Here is a 21,248-nt window from a genome sequence, read left to right on the forward strand (position 1 = left end):
AGTTCCTTTGCCCTGAGATGTTGAGAAATTTGTTTGGAAATGCCTGCCTGAGGCTTCCTCTAATACAACCCACCTGAGATCAGAACGTTGATGGGCATGCCTTTTACTTCCATTAACACAACCTCCCTCTCCATGCTTGAAATTCCCAGTCTTTCCAACTAGTCTGAGAAATAAATGTATCCTAAAGTATTAATGAATTCTCTGATGTTTTCTTTTTCAGTAAACGTATGTGCATTGCTAAAGGGATCTTCTGGAATTAGCATCCTTAGGTCAAGGGAAGTTGTCTCATGGTGACAATTTTCACGGGTATCACAGGAAGAGATTTTTTTTTAGAAATGAATAGATCACTTACCACCCTATAAATCAAATCATGTCCAAACCATCTATATTTAGGCCTAGTCATGGTTAGTGATTAATGAATATTTTTCATACTAATGTCTCGCAGACCAAAGCTGCATCTATAACCACATAATCATCACAGTGGAAATTCTGACTCAGTTGTGATGTTTGATAGGAGGAACCTTTGAATAGTGCTTTAGACAATTCCGTGCAAAGACTGTAGTCGGTAACCCAGCTTCGCAAGTCTTTCCAAAAGTCCTAAAGCATGTTGGCGTGTCCTCACTTAGCCCTGTCACTTCTGCTTAAATCTTTTCATGGGGAATACTCATGATCATGGGATGTTAAGGTGAACTTGATCTTGGGCAGCCACCCTCTGTGAAGTGAATCAGCATCATGGGATTCCCCTGGGCTCAAACTTCCTGGTGGGTTTTTTTCACACAATAGTCCTCTTGGGAAAAGAACACCCACTCTCTCTATCAGAGCTGCCCTAGAGAATATCTTCTTGGATGGAAGGGTTTTCTTCATCTTGATATTTTTTTTTTTTAAGATTTATTTATTTATTTATACAAGCATAAGATTTATTTATTTATTTATACAGTTAGAAGTGTGGAAGGGTGAGAGAATTCAACAGAGCGGAGAGTAGAACAGGCAGATTGACGAAGTACACTGCTGAGGGGAGCAGCGGGCGGCAGGAGAGGTCTGCACGCCACGTGGGACCCTTGCCAGCAGCCGGGGATCGAACTGGCACCACAGAGGCTGCGGGCAGCTTCGCAACCCAGCGCTCAACCGCTGCGCCACCAGGGGAGGCCCCTCATCTTGATATTCTTGTTCTAGCTTAATCTCTTAAACAAGGGGCTATAGAATCTGTCTCTGCAAACCTTTGCCTTCACCATTTTTGATTCCACCCTTCACGCACAACTCCCTGGAAGTGCTTTTGAGATATCCAGTGACTTCCATATTGCCAGGTCAGTGCAATTCAACTCCCAAGTTATCTCTTATGGAGAACCTTCTCTGGCAACTGCCTGTCAACCCCAGTCTGAATTGGAAACCCCTGTCCACTGCCCACAACACCACATTATATCACCATTTATTGATTTCCCTGCCTCTCACTGTTACTGGATGCTTATAGGTGTTTTCAGAAAAGATATAACCAATAGGTCTCATTAAATATTTGTCCCCAACATTTAGCACAGTGGCATAGTGCTAATAACACAATAAATACTTTCAGTGTGTTAGAAATTGTGTAAATCATATGTGCGCAGAAGAGGTGGAAACCATCTTGTCTCTGTGATTTGGGAGCAATTTTTTACAAAAGCCATATCTGGAGAAAACATAATTATTCATGAGATTTGAAAGAAAGGGGATTAGATAAGTATAGGGGTGGGTGTGGGGAGAGTTATGCTTCCAGGTGAGGCCATAGACCCCAGCTTGGTGGAAAACTCTGTCCCTTCCTTAGTTTTCACAGCCCATAGTCACTCACAGTCAGCACAGGAGGCTGCACTGAAGCTGAAGGGAGGCCCCACAGACCAGCCTTCTCTAGTTCAGTTGTTCTGCTCTCCTACTACCCTTATTCCTCTGTATCCATTGCTCCTCCTAAAAGAAATCCAGACTTCCCTTCCACTGTTATGAAGGATAGCATTCTGTTTCCTTGAAGTCAGACTGTCAGCTACCCACCCAACCCCTCATTTGGAGTTGGTAGAGGAGAATTTATCAAAAACTTCTGTTTCCAATAATGATGATTCCCTTTCTAAGAACTATGAGTCTCAGATTTGAGATTTTTTAAACACATGTATCTCATCTCTGAATGAATGCCTGTGAATAAGAATGACTTGGTATCCAGTCTGTTTATGTTTTCTGAAGCCCAACATATATTATACATATTAAGAAATATATCCTCATGTCTCTGAATGTGTATGTATATACACCCACTCACATATATTAGAGCCAAATTCTATGAAGGCACTAATAGAGCTGTGTGTGAATAAGACACCCCCCTACACCATCACCACCAATTTGGTAGTTTGTTCATTAATTTGGCAAATACGCACTTAGTATCCTCTATGGACTAGACATTATAGTAGATGCTGGGGATATAATAGTAAGCAAAATATACTGTTTCTGCCTAAAGGAGGAGATAGTCAAGTAATCTTGAAAATTATGGTATAACCTTCATAAAATATAAAGGAAGAATACAGTGTATTGAACTGCATAATAGAGGAATCCTTAATACAGAGGGTCAAAAAGAAATCACAATGAAGTGGTCTTTGAGCCAAGAGCAGAATGATGACGAATCATTAACTAGGCCTTGGTTACTAGAGGTAGTGGATGATGTCTATGGTAAAGGAACACCCTCATGGTGAGGAGGAACTAAAAAAGGGTCACTACAACTAGAGCATGATGTGGCATGAGAAACAGTGAGATTCAGGCAGAGCGGGTTGAAGGGCCAATCTCTAAAGGAATGAAAGCCACTGGCAGGTTTAAGCAGGGGATTGGCATAATCAGATGTGTATTTTATAAAGGCCACTTTGACACCATTTGGAGAATAAATAGAAAGATGTATATACACAATAAAATATTACTCAGCAATCAAAAAAGAAACTCATGCCATTTGTGACAACATGGCTGAACCTGGAAGGGATGAAGCTAAGTGAAATAAGTCAGAAGAGAAAGATAAATACTGATGGCATTACTAATGTGTGGGCTATAATGTAACTAAACTAAGTGTCAGATAAAGACAAGTTGAAAAACTAACCCTTGAGAGCTACTACCTATAGAACTGAAGCACCAATGTGGGGGTTCAGGGCTGGGGTGGTGGTGGGGAAGGACAAAGAGGGAAGGAAGCATAATGGACTATGGTGGTGGATCATGGGTGACTTGGTGGTAGTCGCATTATGGTGGCAATACCTGATGAGGGAACCCAATATTAATTTTAAAATTAATTTTTAAAAAGATATGAGAGTAGATGTGGAAAAATCAGCTGAGAAGGTACTACAGCAGGCTGGTGAGGAGTGATGGCTTCAAGAGCTCCTTTGGAGGTAAAAACCTAGGCTAGACCTAAATTTTGGAGTCACAGTCTTAGGGAAATTTATTGCATGTTTACCTGGATGAGATTTTCTAGAGAAAAGCACAGCATGAAAAACGAATAGATGTCAAAAACTTTTCAATGGCTAAATGTAAAAGGATGAGGCTATGAAGCAGACAGAGCTGTCAGACGAGGGAGGAAAGTCAGGAATGGGGGACAGAGAACTAAGGGATAATTTCAAGGAGGAATTGGACAGAGTAGAATCCTGGACTGGATTTAAGGACACTGACAATAGGGTGGGTTATTGGTGACTTTAGAGTGTCTTTTCAGTGTTCTAATAGGGGCAAAGTAAATTTTAAAAGGTCTGGGAGTGATGAGATTTAGAAAAGCGAGTATGGGTAATGCTTTAAAGATGACTTGGCTGTGGCATCAGTCTCCTTATAACATAATGATTTGTGGTTTGTTGCACACATAAATATTAGGAATGTCAACAGATATCAAAGAGTTTGGAGTTGTTATTGCTTCATTGTTATTGGGAATGAAAAGAAAAAAGCTATGTAAGAGCTAGCTAGGCTAATCACTGAGTATTTTAAATGGATAAAGAATATTTTGAATAGCATTTTACTCTTCAGTATATAAAGTGCCTTTTAATGTATATAGTTCATTTAGTCTTCATAAGGTTTTATAAATCAAGAATCCAAAAGTCTGGGAGTTAATAACTTTTTTTTTTTTTTAAGATTTATTTATTTATTTATTTATACATGCACTGGGTACAGTCAGGAGTGTGGGAGGGTGAGAGAATTCACCAGAGCCAGAGTGGGGAACAGAACAGGCAGACTGATGAAATACACTGCTGAGGGGAGCAGCGGGCGTGGCAGGAGAGGTCTGTCTCACCATGTGGGACCCTCACCGGCAGCTGGGGATCGAACTGGCTCTGCAGAGGCTGCGTGCAGCTTCGCAGCCCAGTGCTCAACCGCTGCACCACAAAGGGAGGCCCCTGGGAGTTATTAACTTTTTCAGCCAGCAAAGAGTATGGAATGTAGTTAAGAGTAGTTCAAAGAGGAATTTTTTTCGAATGCATTGGTGATATATGTGTATGGATATATGTACATTATAGATATAGACATAGTTATATTCCACAATTAAGAATATACTCAAGTTCATGTTAATGTTTTAAGAGTTAGCAAATCCTTTACGCATCATGCTTGTATTTCTCTTGTCTTTGTTTAATAAGTCTTTTGTTTTGATAATATTTATTGGCACCTTTTGAAGACTAATGTGTGCGATCTCCAAGTACATGTATAGTCCAACTCATTTTCCACTCCTGATCCATGGTTTACTATTTTGATGGTTATAATGAAGACATAATTGCATCTAAGATTTGGAAAATCACTCTACCTTCCAGAAGACACATGCATAAGGCATTTTTAACTTACACGCTCACATAGTTCCAGTTTATGGCTCAGTGTCTCTAATTGGGTTGTTTTTAATAGCTTTGTGATTTGCCAATTTAAAATGTACAGTTCAGTGATTTTTCATATATTCATAAAAATAAACCATCACTACAACCAACTTTTAAAAACTTTCACTATTCCATAAAGAAGCCTCAGACCCTTTAGCCATCACCTCCTCAATATCTCTCTCCCTCCCTTCCCGAACCCTTGGCAACCATGATCATATCTCTAAAGATTTGTTTATTCCGGGCATTTCCTATACATGGATTGATACAATATGTGATCCTTTATTACTGACTTCTTTCAATGAGCATGAAGTTGGAATTAACATTAGCATATGTCAATACAGAGTGCTGTCGTTTGACAGTGCCTCTGTGTTATCCGCAGGCACAACTCTGACTCAGGTACCATGAGCAAGTAAGTATTTTATCTCCTAATACCCAGTTGCCCATTCAAGTTTTTTTAGCCACTTTGGACATAAATTTTTGCCTTTGGATGAATAGAATCACTAGAAGCAATAATTTGGACAGAATGATCACATCAATAGAATCCCCAAACTAAGGATGAAGAAAGAAGTCACCTTTGAGTATATAAAAATTGTCCACAAAAGGTCATTAATATATTGTTGTCTGGTCTGAGACCAAAAATTCAGGCATTGGGGGGCCTACTCGCAGTTCCCTTCCAAATCTAATCTATAGAGACCTCTTCTAAAATACATCTATTTGTCCATTTTGTTGACATCACTGTCCCACCATGCTCAACCTTAAAATGCCCCCTATTTAGCATCAGAACTCAAGACCATGCAACAGACACTCTTTATTTCAAGGTTTCGTCATTTGTTTTTTATTTCTGTCAATTTGAAATTAATCCTTGTAATAAAAACAACATATACTGAAAATAGCCACAAAATAGGACAGTCTCACTTATGCCAATCTTTAATAAGCAAATAAAAAAATTCTCATATTTTCCTAATTGTATATACGATTTTCTCCTTCCACAGAAATCCCTGAAATGCAGTTAGCCAAAGGCTATTTTTATTTTACTATTTTAATTGGATTTCATGTAATTTCCTAACCATTTGGTTCAAGCCAATGCCATGTGTAAGTCTGTTGTGCTAATATTGTGGTACTGACTTCTGAATTTGTTTTTAATTTTTTTTTTTTGTAGAAGTGCAATTTAGGGTAGAAAACTAAAAGCTGCGTGTGTGTGTGAGTGTGTATGTGTAACTTTGGGAAGGGCACTATGCTGTCTTGCTATTGCTAAAGGGAGACAGTGAAGTTATACAGTTTGTTAATATGAAAGAAGGTAATTCACATGTTTGCGTGCAGTTCAAATTACTAGAAACAATCCTCATTATATGCCATAACTGTTAAGAAATTTTTTTTGATGACTCCTTCACAACAGTGTCTGAGGGAAGAGGTCTTTTTTTTTTTCTAATGTATCCCCCGTACCTAGTACAATCTGTGGTACACATAGTTGGCATGCAGTAGGTATTTGGTGAATTGACCTGTTTATTAAATGGATTCCTTTATGATAAGCTTCTTATCCCAGCATTCTTTGCCCTTTATAATCTTAACCTGACTGGTACCTCTCACTTAAACCCCATTGATATAATACAAAAATCTGCTTTGGTCAGACAATTCCATTGAATGGTACAATAATCTTCTGTGATGATCCTTTGAGCATGGAGTTGTAGAAATGCAGAGATCACTGAAAAGGAAGAGGTAGAACTGGCATATAACTGTTGAGTTAGTGGGGTAGGAATGAGGTAAGCAGCGAAGAGAGAATTCCAGATAAAAAAGTCAGAACCTAAATAAATCTCTCCTTTTCTCTAAATATGTATTCTAACTTTACTAAACCCATACATCCTTCAACTTGTAGTGGAGACATGCTCTATATTTTCCTTTAAAAAAGCCATGTGAAAAAAAAATGCCTTGCACATTTGATCTGTTAAAGCAATTAAGCATGTATTAGACTTTGATTAATATCTGGACTTGGCATCTATATCCTTCTAACCTACCCATGATTTTTAAGTGGCTATATATACTTTATTCCTTGCTCCTAAGGCTCAAAAACAAAAAACAGACAAAAACCTTTGACCTTAACAGTCTAATAGCTGAAATATTAACACATTGAAGGTTATATCTTTCCCTGCACTGAAATATTTCACAAGTGCTTAATCCTTCAGTGAGAATACCCTCAATTTAGTATCTATTCTTTTATATTGATTTCTAATATTGATGGTCACCGTGAGCATTTGTAAGCAGATAACTTCAGGAATTAATATATTCTTAATTCTGCCAAAAATGAAATAGAAAAAAGAGAGAAAGGAAACCAGGGGGTGACTGGCTTTCAGCCTTGGAACTCTGGCACAGTCTGCATCTGAGGCAACCTTGGTGGTCTAGAAATATTGTATTCACTTCTACTGGTTGGACAATAAGTGACAACTGTGGACTTGTCAGTGACCTCTCTTTTTTATGCCCTGCCAGTCTCCAGTGCCATCATTAATTAGTCTTCGGGTCTCCCATTTTTCTGCTTGAAAGCTCCTCAGATAAGCCAAGTTAATCAGTTGGAGCAAGCAAGTTGCCTGAACCCCGGAACATGCAACTGTGTGAGCTGATAGAAGGGAAGCCTCTGCTTTGATCTTGTGGAGAAGTCTATTTCTAGCAGGGCACATGGGAAGTTGGGCCCTTTGGGGTGCAGGGACAGCCTCCGAGCACAGCTGGGGAGCTGCTTTCCTTTGCACTGGTTTCAGTTTCTAATTTCAAAATCATGAGGCTCAGAGCTCATTTTCCTTCATCATTCCGTCGGATTTCCTTCCATGAGTTCTCACAATGGGTGGTAGAACTTGAGTGAGGGAATGAAAATCATTATCCCCATGTTCTAAACAGGAGATTTGCACTGGGGCGTATTTCCCTAAATACAGTGCACAGTATTTGTAGCCAGTAACCCCCAGCCATGACTCTCCTGCCCATCTGCTGTGACATGTTTCCTGACCAATTTTACTAAATCATAAAAATAACAAATAATATTTATGAGGCCACTTGCTAGTGCCAGGCTTTGTGCAAGCCACTTTCATGCATTATCTCACTTAAATTTCGTATCATGTCTATGAGAGGGGTTCCCATTTTGCAGATGAGTAAAACAAGCTACAGCCCACCTGAGTACAGATGCAGGTCTCTCTCCAAGCCAAGCTCTTTACTACCCCACTATATGGTCTCATAAAACCTGAGAAGTTTGATGGGCACTCCATGGGTTCCATCACCACAGCAAGGCCAAAGGGAAAGCCACAATCACCACCCCTTTTAATTCAAGGAAATGTGAAAGTTTTGCATTTGTAATGGGAAAAAAAAATAGCTCTGCCTTCAGTATGATTTTGGCTAGGGGAAAGTATCCTTGAAGGAATTATTGTCAAGACTTACATTATGCCCTCTTACCCAAGTGTAGGCATGCTTCACCAAGCATGGCCTGTGTTTCATGAAAAGTAGTTTTCTAGAAAAGAATTGTTGACATATGGGTATGTTAGCAGCCTGGATAAAAACTTAAAGGACTCTTCCAGTTTATGTTGTGAGAAGCTCTAGCTTTCCTTTAAATATTACTACCTGCATTCTCAGAATCTTAGGTGGATAGCTTCAGAAAAGTTACGTAGTCATGAACTTTTATTGAAAACTACCTGTTTGCCAGTTCTCCAAAGCAGGTATTTTCAAAAGTGTTGCTCAGCAATCACCTGCTGCTAGGCCTGGCTGCAAAACTATCTGGTCAGAAGGATAATCTTTGCTATCTTGCTTGAGCTTTGTGGCATGGAGTGGTGGATATTTTAGAGGGTCTTTGAAATACACTTTCCCCTTTCAATTCAGTTTAGTACAATCACAGTGTTTAAGGTGTGCAGAGACTGGGCCCCCTGGCCTGCTTTCTCCTGGAAAGGAAGAAGAAAGGGAAGAGATGAGATCACACTGCACCCCTGCAAAGCCCACTCTGGGTCAACATTGCTAATTTTATTCAACCTTCCTCCACGTAAGAGTCTAGTGAAGGTACGGAAATCAGATTTTGTGGTCAAGAAAAATGAGGCCTTGACCTCAAAAAGCTTTGAGGTCAAGTAAAAGTAACCTGCATGATGACTTTATAGGGATTAATGTAAGTATACCCATAAATATAAATAACAGTTTTAAAAGATTATATGGAAGGGACTGGAGATACCTGAAGGATCTAGTTGGGTTGGTAGTGGAACATATCTGTGGGATAAGAGCAAAATGAATTAAAAACCATGTGAATGAAAACATGGAACTGAAATTGTTGGTTGATATACCTTGGGAACATTACACAGCGTTGGCTGGTTTAGCCAAATGTATATGGGAAATAGAATAGAAGCAGAGAGTAATACCGTAATGGAATCACCTTAAATCTCAGTCCCCGGGAGTATGAATTTAATTAAGTTAGCAATTAGAACCCATTGATAGTTTTATCTTCTTTTGTACTTTTTCCCCTTTGTTTTCAGTAGATGACCTTGCTTTAAGACAGAGAGACCAGAGAAAGCTTAACACATCTCAAAGTTAACTCTTGATCTCTTAAAGAAGTCATACATTTTTTTTTTTTTAAAAAAGGACCAAAAGATAATACTTTCCACTATTTCTCAACTCAGTAAATGGCACCTCCAGACATATATCGCTCATCCTTCAATCCTGTATTGATTACATCTACCTGCAAAATACATTCCAGTTCTAATGCTTGCTCTCCTTTTCCCTGGTACCACTTCAGCCCAAGGACCACTATTTTGAGAAGAGAATAGTGGTGAGAATGGGTACCTACTATTTTAGTGCAGGTCTGCCCACTGGTAAGAGAGTTAAGAAGAAATCCCATAATAGATAAATCATAATGTATTGGTTATAGAGTGAATAAAAGAGATAAAAATGTAGAGGGAAAAGAATGGTTTGAAATGATGGTGGTCTGACTGGCTGGTTGTAAGGCCAGTGGTCTGACTGGCTGGTTGTAAGGAATTTATTTCCCATTTGTTCCAGGCAGGATTTATATTTCTTCATTAAGATGGGTCATTGAGGAGGAAATAGTCACACATTACAAGGGATTAATATCCAAGATATATAAAAATTTATTTGATTTAGCAGTGAAAAAACAAATAACCCAATTAATGGGCAGCAAATCTGGACAACTCAGCAAAGAGCATATCCAAATAGCCAATAAATACATGGAAAAATGTTCCTCATCACTTTTAATGCAAGAGATGCAGGTTGGAAGCACAATGTGTTAACATCTCATACCTGTAAGAATAGCACGTATTAAGAAGACCCCCCAACAACAAGTGCTGGAGAGGATGTGAAAAAGAGGAACCCTATTACTCTGTTGATAGGCATGTAAATTGATGCAGTCATTTTAGAAAAGCAATCTGGAGTTACCTTAACAAGTTAAAAATGGAAATACTGAATTACCTAGCAATTCTATTCTTGGAAACCTATCCAAAGAACTTGAAATCATCAACTCAAAAAAATTTATGCTCTACAGTGGTTATTGCAGCATTATTTATAATATCTAGGACCTGGAAATAACCCAAGTGCCCACTGAAGGAGGACTGGATCAAGAATATGTGGTACAGGATGGTCTCACTCATAGCAGGAATCTAGAAAACCTAAATAAGGGACCAGGAAAAAGAATAACTATAAGAAAGAAAAAATCAAAATCAACAAACAACTATGAACCAGAGACACACTATGGGGGGGGGGGGCGGGGAAAGGAGAGATTGGGGTCAAAATAAGGGGGTTGCAATTGTGTGGGGAATATAAAAATAAAATTAAAAAATAAATAAAAAATAAAAAGAGTATGTGGTACATCCATACAATGGATTATTATTCAGGCATATGGAAAGATGAAATGCTTGTTGTCATTTATAGCAGAATATAAGGAGTTCAAGGGAATTATGTATAGTAAAGCAAGTCAAAATGACAAATATTGGATATTTATGTAGCAGATGATTCAACAAAATAAAATACTTATAAAAACTATAGCACACTAGCAAAAGAAGATTTCTGAGGTTAAGAGGGAGAGGGGAAGTAGATAGCAGGCAAAGGGATATGATGGATGGTATAAGGGGTATCAAGTGGTGGCATGAGAAATTCAGGAAAAAACAAAAAATTTTCTACCCTGGAACAAGAAAACAATCCGTTGTTTTGTTTTTTTTTTCTTTTTCATTTCAATTGGTAAGGTTTCCCAGAAGGCCTTGGAATGATTATCAGAATAGCGAATCACAGATACTCAAAAAAAATTATAAAAACTTTTAGAAAGCAACAATGTCAACAGACAAAGCTTAGACATTACTGCCCTATAAATCAGCCTGATGATCTCAAGCAGTAATCTCTAAATACTTTTGAGAAAGTAGCTGATTCTGAACTTGACTCAGAAAATGACAGTTTTCATTGTCAACACAATCTTAAAGTCTCCCAGAGTGGACTAGGATTTTGGCAACCTGGCAAGAGAAATGCCTCAGGTAACCAATTCCAGGAGACACTCACATGATCTTTTTTGCTTCAGTATTAACATCTGTTGCTTCGCCTACATAGTAAACATTCTGGAATGCTAGTTTTGAAAACGTCAAATCATTGCATTCAATCTCCCTATGTATGGGGCCTCCCTGGTGGTGCAGGGGTTAAAGTCTCAGTGCTATCAAGCCATCCAGCCACTTTGGCATGAATATGATCCCCAGCCAGGGAGCTGACCAACATGGCACAACAGACCTCTCCTGTCTCACCTGCTGCTCCCCTCAGCAGGGTATTTCAGTCAGTCTGCCTGTTCTGCTCCCCACGCTGTCTCTGGTGAATCCTCTCACCCCCTGCACCTCTGGCCTACATCCCAGTTCTTGTATGCATAAATAAATCTTTTTAAAAAATTCCCTATATAAAGACTCCCATTTCTAACCACCTTCTTATGAAAGGTCTTAACCTTTGTGTTTCCATAAATTCCTCCAAGATCTAGAGATGTTTTATTTTTTTGACCAGGTAGTATGATCTTTATGGTGAAAATTCAATATTTTTCCCACCCCCAAATTCAATACTTTAATATATTCTCTTGAGCAAGGACTTGCCAGTAATTTCTGACCATGGTCAACAAATAAAAGTGATCATGAATCAAGTCTAGCTTTGCGAAACCAAGCCTTTGTTTCCCTGGTGCATTTCTGCCGCTGGCGCAGATAGAAACCTTGGGGAAATGCCTCTGCCTTTATAAAATGCCTAGTATAATGGTAAGTGGGTTGTGTTGGTTTCCATATGGTCAAATCAGGGTTATTAAATTTGAAGGGATTTGTTTATCAAAAAAGCAATCTAACATAAATGCAGGGTACTATGTCCAAAGTGAATCGCATATAAAATGCTCTCACATGTGTTTGTAGAACATTGATAGGAAAGGTAGGTGAATGGGAAGTGTGAAGAGCGAAGAGGTTCTCCCTACCCTGGGGATAGTTCTCATGTTGGGATATGGGTGTCACCCTGAGGAATCGCCAGTTGGATGGTTCCCTGAACTTTGGATACCCTGGAATTTCTGTAAAACTACTTTGCACGTAGGAATCTGAAGAGGTTCAGCATCCTTAATTCCCTAGGACTGGTCCATCAGTAGTATTGCCTCTTTATTTTCATTTATTTGTTTGTTTGTTTGTTTTGTTTATACATGCACTGGGTACAGTCAGAAGCGCGGGAGGGTGAGAGAATTCACCAGAGCCAGAGCGGGGAGCAGAGCAGGCAGAAGGACCGAAGTACACTGCTGAGGGGAGCAGCGGGCGGCAGGAGAGGTCTGCACGCCATGTGGGACCCTCCTCCGCTGGCCGGGGAGCAGCCGGGGATCGAACCAGCGCCGCAGAGGCTGCGGGCAGCTTCGCAACCCAGCGCTCAACCGCTGCGCCACCGGGGAGGCCGCTGCCTCTTTATTTTCAAGAGGCAGAAAAGCAGAGTAGTTTGCCTGTCTCCAGTGAGAGGTTTTGCTACATCTCTCAAAAGAATGTTGACAGCGATACACTTCTCTGTTCCTGAAGAAAGGTGTAGTTCTTACTAATAGTTCTATTAGTGTTTGCGTTGTTTCTGTTTTCCCTTTTCCCCTGGAATTTGGATAAACTGTGATTGATCAGGACTCTACACATTTGTTACCCTAGTACACAGCACAGGGTTCAAGCTCAGCGGATGTGAGTTCTTGATGATGTCTAATTCCCAACTTCTCTTCACAGCAAGTGAGAAACAGATGGCTGTGGTGTGCAAGGAGTCGCCAAGGGAGTACCTCCAGCCTTTCAAGGACAAACTAGAAGAGTTCTTCCAGAAAGGTAGGAAGCTGTGTCAGCTGCCCATACACTGTCCTCCAAAACAGCTTTCATTGCACAGATTTGTTTATGGGGCTCCTCGCCTTGCATTCCACTGACCCCCTGTAGCTCCAGCGATTCCTGAGAGTCTGTCTCCCTAAAGTTACATTCTCAGTGTAGGTGGAGTCAACCTATAACTTTATATCACCTTTAAATCCATTTTAACATTTGAAATCCTTTAGGCTTACTCCTGCCTTGTAAACTTTTTGAGGGAAGACTTTTTTGTCTCTTCCTGTAACAACAGAGGCGCTTTCATACATGCACCCCAATAAACAGGGTATATGCAGAGCTTATGCTATCAGGCACTTCAGATCTGAAGGTCAGCCTGGATGGGGGAATGCTGATTATCTGCCTGGTTTTATGAATGTAACAAGTGGAACCCTTGGGTTGTTGTGTTGTATTTTCCATTCATTTTCAAAGGTGAAAATTAGCGCTGGGTAAATGTCACAACCCATCTCTTGGTCCCCGTCAGCTCTTGGAGGTTTAGTGGATGGAAGTGTGATAGGCATGAAACCTGATGCTTTTTTTGAACTCTTACCACATCATGTTCCTTCCTCCATGATTTTGACCGGACTAGTAGACTTTTGCTGAGCACTCTTCCTGTAGTTGGACACTTAGTAACTTTTGGATATTTTCTATTCTGATTTCTCAAACTCAGCTTAAGATGTGAAACAAAAACAAATGAGGCACAAACTTCCCTGTTCTAAAATAAGTCCCGGGAGGTAATGCACAGTGTGATGACTGTGAACAATACAGTATGATGTGTTTGAAAGTTAAGAAAGTAAATCATAAAAGCTTTCATTGCAAGAAAAAAAATCTGAAACTTTGCTTGGGGATGAATATTAAAAAGACTTATGGTGCAGTTCATGTCACAATATATTCATGTAGAGAATCATTCTTGTACTTCTGAAACTAATATGATGTTATATCACAATAGAGAAAAAGTCAGCGTGGGGTGGTTAGAAGGAGTTTTTGTCTTTGCTAGAAAGCCGGAGGAAAGACATGTCGGAATCTTTGGAGATATATCAACATGCTGTTTCTATTTATTAATAAGGCTTATGATGCCATACCACCCGCAAAAGACCATGGGGGAAATCCTTAAAGTCTGGCCAAACCACCTTGGGAATTGGCAGGGACATTCTCCAGCTCTGAGTCAGAGGAGCACCAGTCCAGCTGTTCCCTTGGTGCTAGGCAGCCTGATGAGGCTTGTTTGTGTTGAAGCAGAAGCCAGAGTTGTCCCTTGGCCACTGCTGAGCCTCAGACATCATGGAAGTCACGCCATCAGGCAAAGGACCACTTTGCAAGCAAACAGTGATTCCAACACTTATGTGTTATGTGAGCAAATTAGGTGGTTTATATGTGAATTAATCAAAGGAGATGCCTTGCTATATGATTATGCCATGAAAACATAACCTAAATCACCTGGAGAAAAGCATGAAATTCCTTTCTTTTCTGACCCCCCAATTAATAATGTAGGCATGGTGCCCATGTAGAATTAATTTGAAATGAGGTTCATGTGTACTTAGACCATTATTTTGAATTGATATTATTCAGTATCAGTGAGTATATAGCTCAGTATTGTCTATCTGGTACTACATTATAATGACCACTAATTCTTTCTTTTCAAAACATATTATTCTTTGAGTGTTTTAAGAGAAAAGGTAAATATAAGTGGACTTTGAAAATCATCTTCAGTGCCTAGGGAAAGAAATTTGCAAATCACCATCTGGGATTATGTGTTAATTTCTGTACAAGGTTTCTCAAGAAATTTCCAGTCTGTTCTGAGAGAGGGAATTTAAGCTGAGTCAAACTGGACCTATAGCTTGTGAGTAAGGGCGTGGCCAATAATAAGCTGTTCTAAGGAAGCCCCAAATCAGGTGTTCTCAAACCTGGCTGCACACCAGAGTCACCCTCGGGGAAATGTTACAACATGTTGACATCCGAACTGTACTACAAAACTACCCCTGCGCATCTCGGGGTAAACTCCAGCATTAGCTTTTTTATTTTCACTCATGCAATTCCACGGTGCAGTCCAGGTAGAGAAACCATGTTGGTGACCTTAGTTCACCTTCTAATATGTATTCAAAGATCTAAAGTTAGAGCCTGCTATACATTTCAAGAGCTATCACTGAATCAAGGACTCAACTCCTTCAACCAACACAGTGAAGGAAATGTGAGAAGCACATGAAAAATAACTTCAAATCATGGTTAAAAGAAAATCAGCCAAATCAAGGCCCAAAAGAGGGCTATAGCTCAGGGGTAGAGCATTTGATGTAAAACAAGGCACAAAAAAGAATTCGAAGGACAATTACCATTCCATAAGAATTTGAAAATATAGAAATAAATCCTAACCATCCCCATATTGTGTGGTGAACACCTGAACGAGTCTGCTACTGTTGTCTTATTACTTAACTGACTTGACCAAAGCATAGTCTGGGCTGTACTATTTGCAGTGGCAGGCACTAGCCACTTGTGGCTATTGAGCAATTGAAATGTGCCTAGTCCAGAGAGATACGTGCTGTCAGGGTATAAAACACACACAAGATTTTGAAGTCTTAGTGCCCCCAAACATGTAAGATATTTCATTTCTGTTTTTTTAACATGAGAAAATAAGATTTTTAATATACTGAGCTAAAGACATAGCATATATTAATATCAATTTACCTTTTTTCATTTTTAAGCATGGATAGTAGACAGTAGTTTTAAATGACATATGTGGCGTTATATTTCTGTTGAACAATAGTGTAGAGAGTTGACCTTACACATCTCATTTCTTCACTCGCCTTTCCATTGTTCTGCTAGTTCTCAGCTTAGATCGTGAATTTCTGGAATGTAGGCAGTTTCACAAGCCCCTCGGCACTTAGCTTTGGGTCTGACTGTTATTTGGCTTTCAGGCAGGAGGGCTGAGCAGAAGGACATGGCAAAAGGTTACTTGTGGGTCTGAGGCAGGACTTTCCCATATTGCAGTGTGTACAGATAGATTATCTCTTGGCTACTGCAGAGTTCTTTTTTTATGTAGATGTTTCACTGGTTCATGGAAAATGTAGGATATTGCATTTACCATAAATATGCATTATCCAGCCTGGAAAATCGAATTTTTTTTTAGTAATTATCATACAATGTAAATATAGTAGCTCAGGGGCCTCCCTGGTGGCACAGGAGGTTGAGACACAACCTATGAAGCAATCCGCAGCCTCTGCAGCACAAGTTCGATCCCCGGCCTGCCAGAGAGCTACCCACATGGCGCAGCAGACCTCTCCTGACTCGCCCGCTGCTCCCCTCAGCAGTGTATTTCAGTCAGTCTTCCTGTTCTGTTCCCCCACACTGTGTCTAGTGAATCCTCTCAGCCTCCTGCAAATCTGGCCTGTACCCTGGTTCTTGCATAAATAAATAAATCTTTAAAAACAAAAATAAATAAATATAGTAGCTCATCAAATGTGCCATTCATTATGAGAAACACCATCATTATAAGCACTAACAAGATATAAAAACTGCTGTCAATATAACCATGACTTGTATTAATATACCCCAGTATAATAAATACTAAAAATATGAGAATTCTACCATTTTGAAGTTGATGTTCTATAGTATTTTAATTAGATATATGGGACCAGGAAGAAGGATGCCTAGCACTCCCAGGTAAGTCAGGGAAGACCCATATCCTATATGGGTCAGCTCCCTGGCCAGGGATCCGGTTCATGCCACAGCAGTGGTCGTGCTGAGACTTAACCCCTAGGCCACCAGGGTAGCTGGATTTGTTTTGTTTTGTGTGTGAATCATCTGCTCTTTTGTGTGGTTAAGAAATGCATTATAACTAAATCAACACAAAGAGTTGGAATATTAAAAAACCAGAAGCCATGCTCTCAAGCTGTTCATTAGTAGTCCAGGCAAATGACAGTAAGAACTGGGTCAGAAGCAATCACAGTAAAAACAGGAAAGAAAGGGATATATTCATAAAGCTTTTAGGAGTTACAGGACTGTGTGAACCCCTTCGGACATACAACAAAGAGAAGAAAAATGTATGACACTCCTTTTTCTTGAGGAGAGAAGAATAAAGTTCCTTTTTCTTCCTTGAATAACTGTCTGGATACTGATGAGGAAGAAAGGATTTGGGGTGGAAAACAATATGGTAAACTTTGGACACATTGACTTTGACATAAGTCTGAGCCACAGAGATGGAGATGCGGAGGCTCTTGGGAGAGTGCTGAGTGGGGCTTTACAAGGAGTGGTCGATCGCAGGGAACTAATAAGGCGACCCAAAGAAAGGGTGCAGAACGAGCTGTCCTGCAGTAGCTGAGTATCTGAGCACAGGCTATTCTATAATAACCATAATGAAGAAAAGCTAGTATACTTCCAAGCTTCTATTATAATTACGTATCTGGCAGGAAAGCCAGTTTTCTACTTGGGTTCTTATCACTCATGAATGCTTAAGCAATTGTGATCTTTATGCCAGAGAAGTCACATGCATCGTGACTCAGTTGATCCAACGTTCCGCTCCTTTTTACATAAGCTGCAATTCAGTTCTTCCAACAGTTGTGACGATCTAATATTTCTTTTGCAAATCATATCCTGTTGCCACACTCCAGTGGAGATGATGTGTTTGTCCTGAAGTTTTATCATCCTTCTCTTCTCGCAACACTCTTTCATAGTGTTATTTGACAAAACTGTGGTACTTAACCAATTTCATTTCCTGCACAGAATTGAAAGTAATTTTAATGGCACCACTTTTCAGAGTTGCAATCTCCCACAGTATCTAAGCCTTTTTCCTTACATGGTTTTCCTTTTGCACAGTAGGCTCTCGTTGATTCCAATTTACAGCTCAGTTCAGAGTAACCTTGTTGCAGGCATTACTTGAGCTCATGTTTTCCCACCCTCAGATCAAACATGGTCATAATGATATGGCTTTCAAAACTGTGATGCTCGCATTAAAAGTCCTCATAAACATGGCAGGGATCCTATAATTGAAAGAAGGTGCAGAGCAACTGATTAGATCCCAGGTATGGATCTTGTAGGTGGTCTTTTCATGTTGTTAAATTGGTCATTTATATTTATTGCTTTGGCAGGGAGGGTTGGAACTCAAACTGGCGCTAATACCAGCCCTCTCCCACACTTGGCCTTATCTCATTCTTCATTAATTTTATTTGGCATCCATGAACAGAACCAAATCAAAATGAAACTGAATGAGTCTTAGTTTATCAAACGACCCTCTAAAGTTCTTTCGCTAGTGAGATTAGAAATAGCCTGAATGTCGAGAAACTATTTTCTAATAAAAAGCAAATGGATAAATTTACAAAATGAAAAACAATAATAACTCATTTCCTACATCGACTGTTTAAAGAAGTATCTAAATAGTTGAATATTTCATGGCAACTGGGATGATGACTTAAGTCCTATTCACTTTCTTTTCTCATGGCCCATGTTGGGTATTAATGACTATTTCTTGAATGAATGCACAAACAATCTGAATGTTGTAGGTGTTTGGAGACTACTTCCGCCTTCTATGGGTTTCCCTTTTAAATTCTTTTTAGAGTAGGGAAATCATGCCAGAATCTGAATCTGGTAAAAAAAAAAAAATGCATTTTTGGTCTACGAAGCTTTATGGTCATCAAAAAGTCCTGGTTATTAAATATCTTTCTGTGTTGCAGATATGCATATGTAATTCATTTTTTTTTTTTTTAATTTACACAAGCACTGGGTACAGTCAGAAGCACGGGAGGGTAAGAGAATTCACCAGAGCCAGAGCTGGGAACAGAACAGACAGACTGACAAAGTACACTGCTGAGGGGAGCAGCGGGCGTGGCAGGAGAGGTCTGTGCACCATGTGGGACCCTCACCCAGTGGCCGGGGATCGAACTGGCACTGCAGAGGCTGCGGGCAGCTTTGCAACCCAGCACTCAACTGCTGCGCCACCAGTGGGAGGCCCTGTAATTCATTCTTAATAAAGTTTTGTTCAGATTAGATTGGCAAGAGCCACAGCTGAAGCTCTAAACTGTAGAATAAGAGTAGGTTATTGAGTAATTTCTTCATTGCAACCCCAGAATACAGAACAAAAATCAATCGAGTCATGATATGCAAGCATTAACCATAACGATCAGGAAGAGACAAAGATCCAAGTAGTGTGACCTGTGAGAAGAAATAATTCTTAAATCTTAAAATTCTTGTAAACAGTGCTGCTATAAACATAAGGGTGCAGGTGCTCTTTGGAATTGATGTTTCTGTGTCCTTTGGGTAAATACCTAGGAGTGAAATTGCTGGATCCTATGGAAGCTCTATGTTTCGTAGGTCAAGAAATCTCCACACAGCTCTCCATAGTGGTTGGACCAGTTTGCACTCCCACCAGCAGTCAGGAGAGTTCCTTTTTCTCCACAACCTCGCCAACATTTGTTGTTGCTAGTTTTTTTAATATGTGCCATTCTCACTGGTGTAAGATGGTATCTCATGGTAGCTTTGATTTGCATTTCCTTGATTACCCCTATGTTTATAGCAGCACTATTTACAATAGCTAAGCTTTGGAAACAACCCAAATGCCCAAAAATAGATGACTGGATCAAAAAGATGTGGTCCATATACACCATGGAATATTACTCAGTATTCAAAAAAGATAAACACATGCAATTTGCAGCAACATGGATGGAGCTGGAAGGGATCATGCTCAGCGAAATAAGCCAGAAAGAAAAAGAAAAATACCGGATGGTCTCACTCATAGCAGGAATTTAGAAAGCCTAAATAAGGGACCAGGAAAAAGAATAACTATAAGAAAGAAAATATCAAAATTAACAAACAACTATGAACCAGAGATACTCTATGGGGGTTGGGGGTGGGGAAAGGAGGGATTGGGGTCAAAATAAGGGGGTTTTAATTGCATGGGGAATATAAAAATAAAATTTAAATAAAAAAACAAAGAAAGAAAAGAAAAAAAAAATCTTAAAATCTTTTTAGATCTTGTGAAAGGAAGATCTATAGCTGGGGGAATGCACATCCCGCATGGGTTAAAATAGGTTCTCAATAGGTTCTCAGGTACCTTACCGCTACCCCAAAAGTACCAGCAGGAATGGCTTCTCATATCATCAGCCAGCCAATAATTAAGATAACCTGTTGTGATTTCTGGGTCTCTGAAACAACAGAGCAATAATCCTTGAAAGGTGGAGAAAGCAATCTTACTGAGTTTTAAATGTGGACTCTTCTTAGCTGGGAGGATCAGTTTGAAGCCTTTTACTTTTTGCAGAAATTTCAACAAAGAAGTAAATATTCCATTCCCCACACACACCTCCCCCTGGTCCTTTTCTCTCACAGTCTGTCTCTCTCTCCCTCCCCTTGCTCCTGCTTTCCTCTTTCTTCTCCCCCTTACTCATCCCACCTTTTATATCTGTTATTCAATTATTTTTCTTTTGAACCAAATATCCAAAAAGTTGTCTAATTTTCCTTTTTCTCCAATGTAAAGCTTTGCTAAATGAAGAAAGATATCTAAATTCTTTTCATATGTGCATAATACTTATTTAAATACCTAAAAAGAGTACACCCTCCCCAAAAGGAAAGAAAACTATAGACCAAAATTCTAACTAAAACAGCGTGTTTCATAAGCAAACAGTTTATCAGTAGAAAAATGGTATGTTATTGGGGAGTCTATTAATATAATTTTTCACTATTGCTATTAATAGCTCTAACAAGAAAACTCACATGATCATTTCTTTCGATGCTAAAAAAGGTACTTAGGGGAATTCAATCATTCTTCATTTAAAAACTCAATAAAACATTAACATATACTTCCTTAATGTAATGGGAAGTAAATGTCACAGACCCAAATTTGCAACTCATGTCATAGGAAAATGTCAACCTGGGCCTCCCTGGTGGTGCAAGGGGTTAAGACACAACCTATGAAGCTGCCTGCAGTCTCTGCAGCACCAGTTCGATCCCCAGCCTGCCAGGGAGCTACCCACATGGTGCAGCAGACTTGTCCTGGCTCGCTTGCTGCTCCCCTCAGCAGTGTACGTCAATCTGCCTGTTCTGTTCCCCACTCTGTCTCTGGTGAATCCTCTCTCCACCCCCCCCCCCACACACACACACAGATACCTCTGGCCAGGTACCTCTG

The 21,248-nt window shown here is 39.7% G+C and overlaps 1 protein-coding gene across 3 annotated transcripts in view; it reads left to right on the forward strand.

Moving 5' to 3' along the window:
• FMN1 (formin 1) overlaps positions 1-21,248 on the forward strand; it is a gene marked incomplete at both ends in the record, with an annotated part of 376,429 nt that overhangs the window by 279,259 nt on the left and 75,922 nt on the right. For all 3 annotated transcript variants that reach the window (XM_084239702.1, XM_084239703.1, XM_084239704.1), the window contains one exon: positions 13,031-13,123. In XM_084239702.1, the coding sequence (XP_084095828.1) occupies positions 13,031-13,123 (93 nt within the window). The remainder of the gene's footprint in view (positions 1-13,030; positions 13,124-21,248) is intronic.

The sequence above is a fragment of the Talpa europaea genome, assembly GCF_964194135.1.
Source record: "Talpa europaea genome assembly, chromosome: 8".
NCBI lineage: Eukaryota > Metazoa > Chordata > Mammalia > Eulipotyphla > Talpidae > Talpa > Talpa europaea.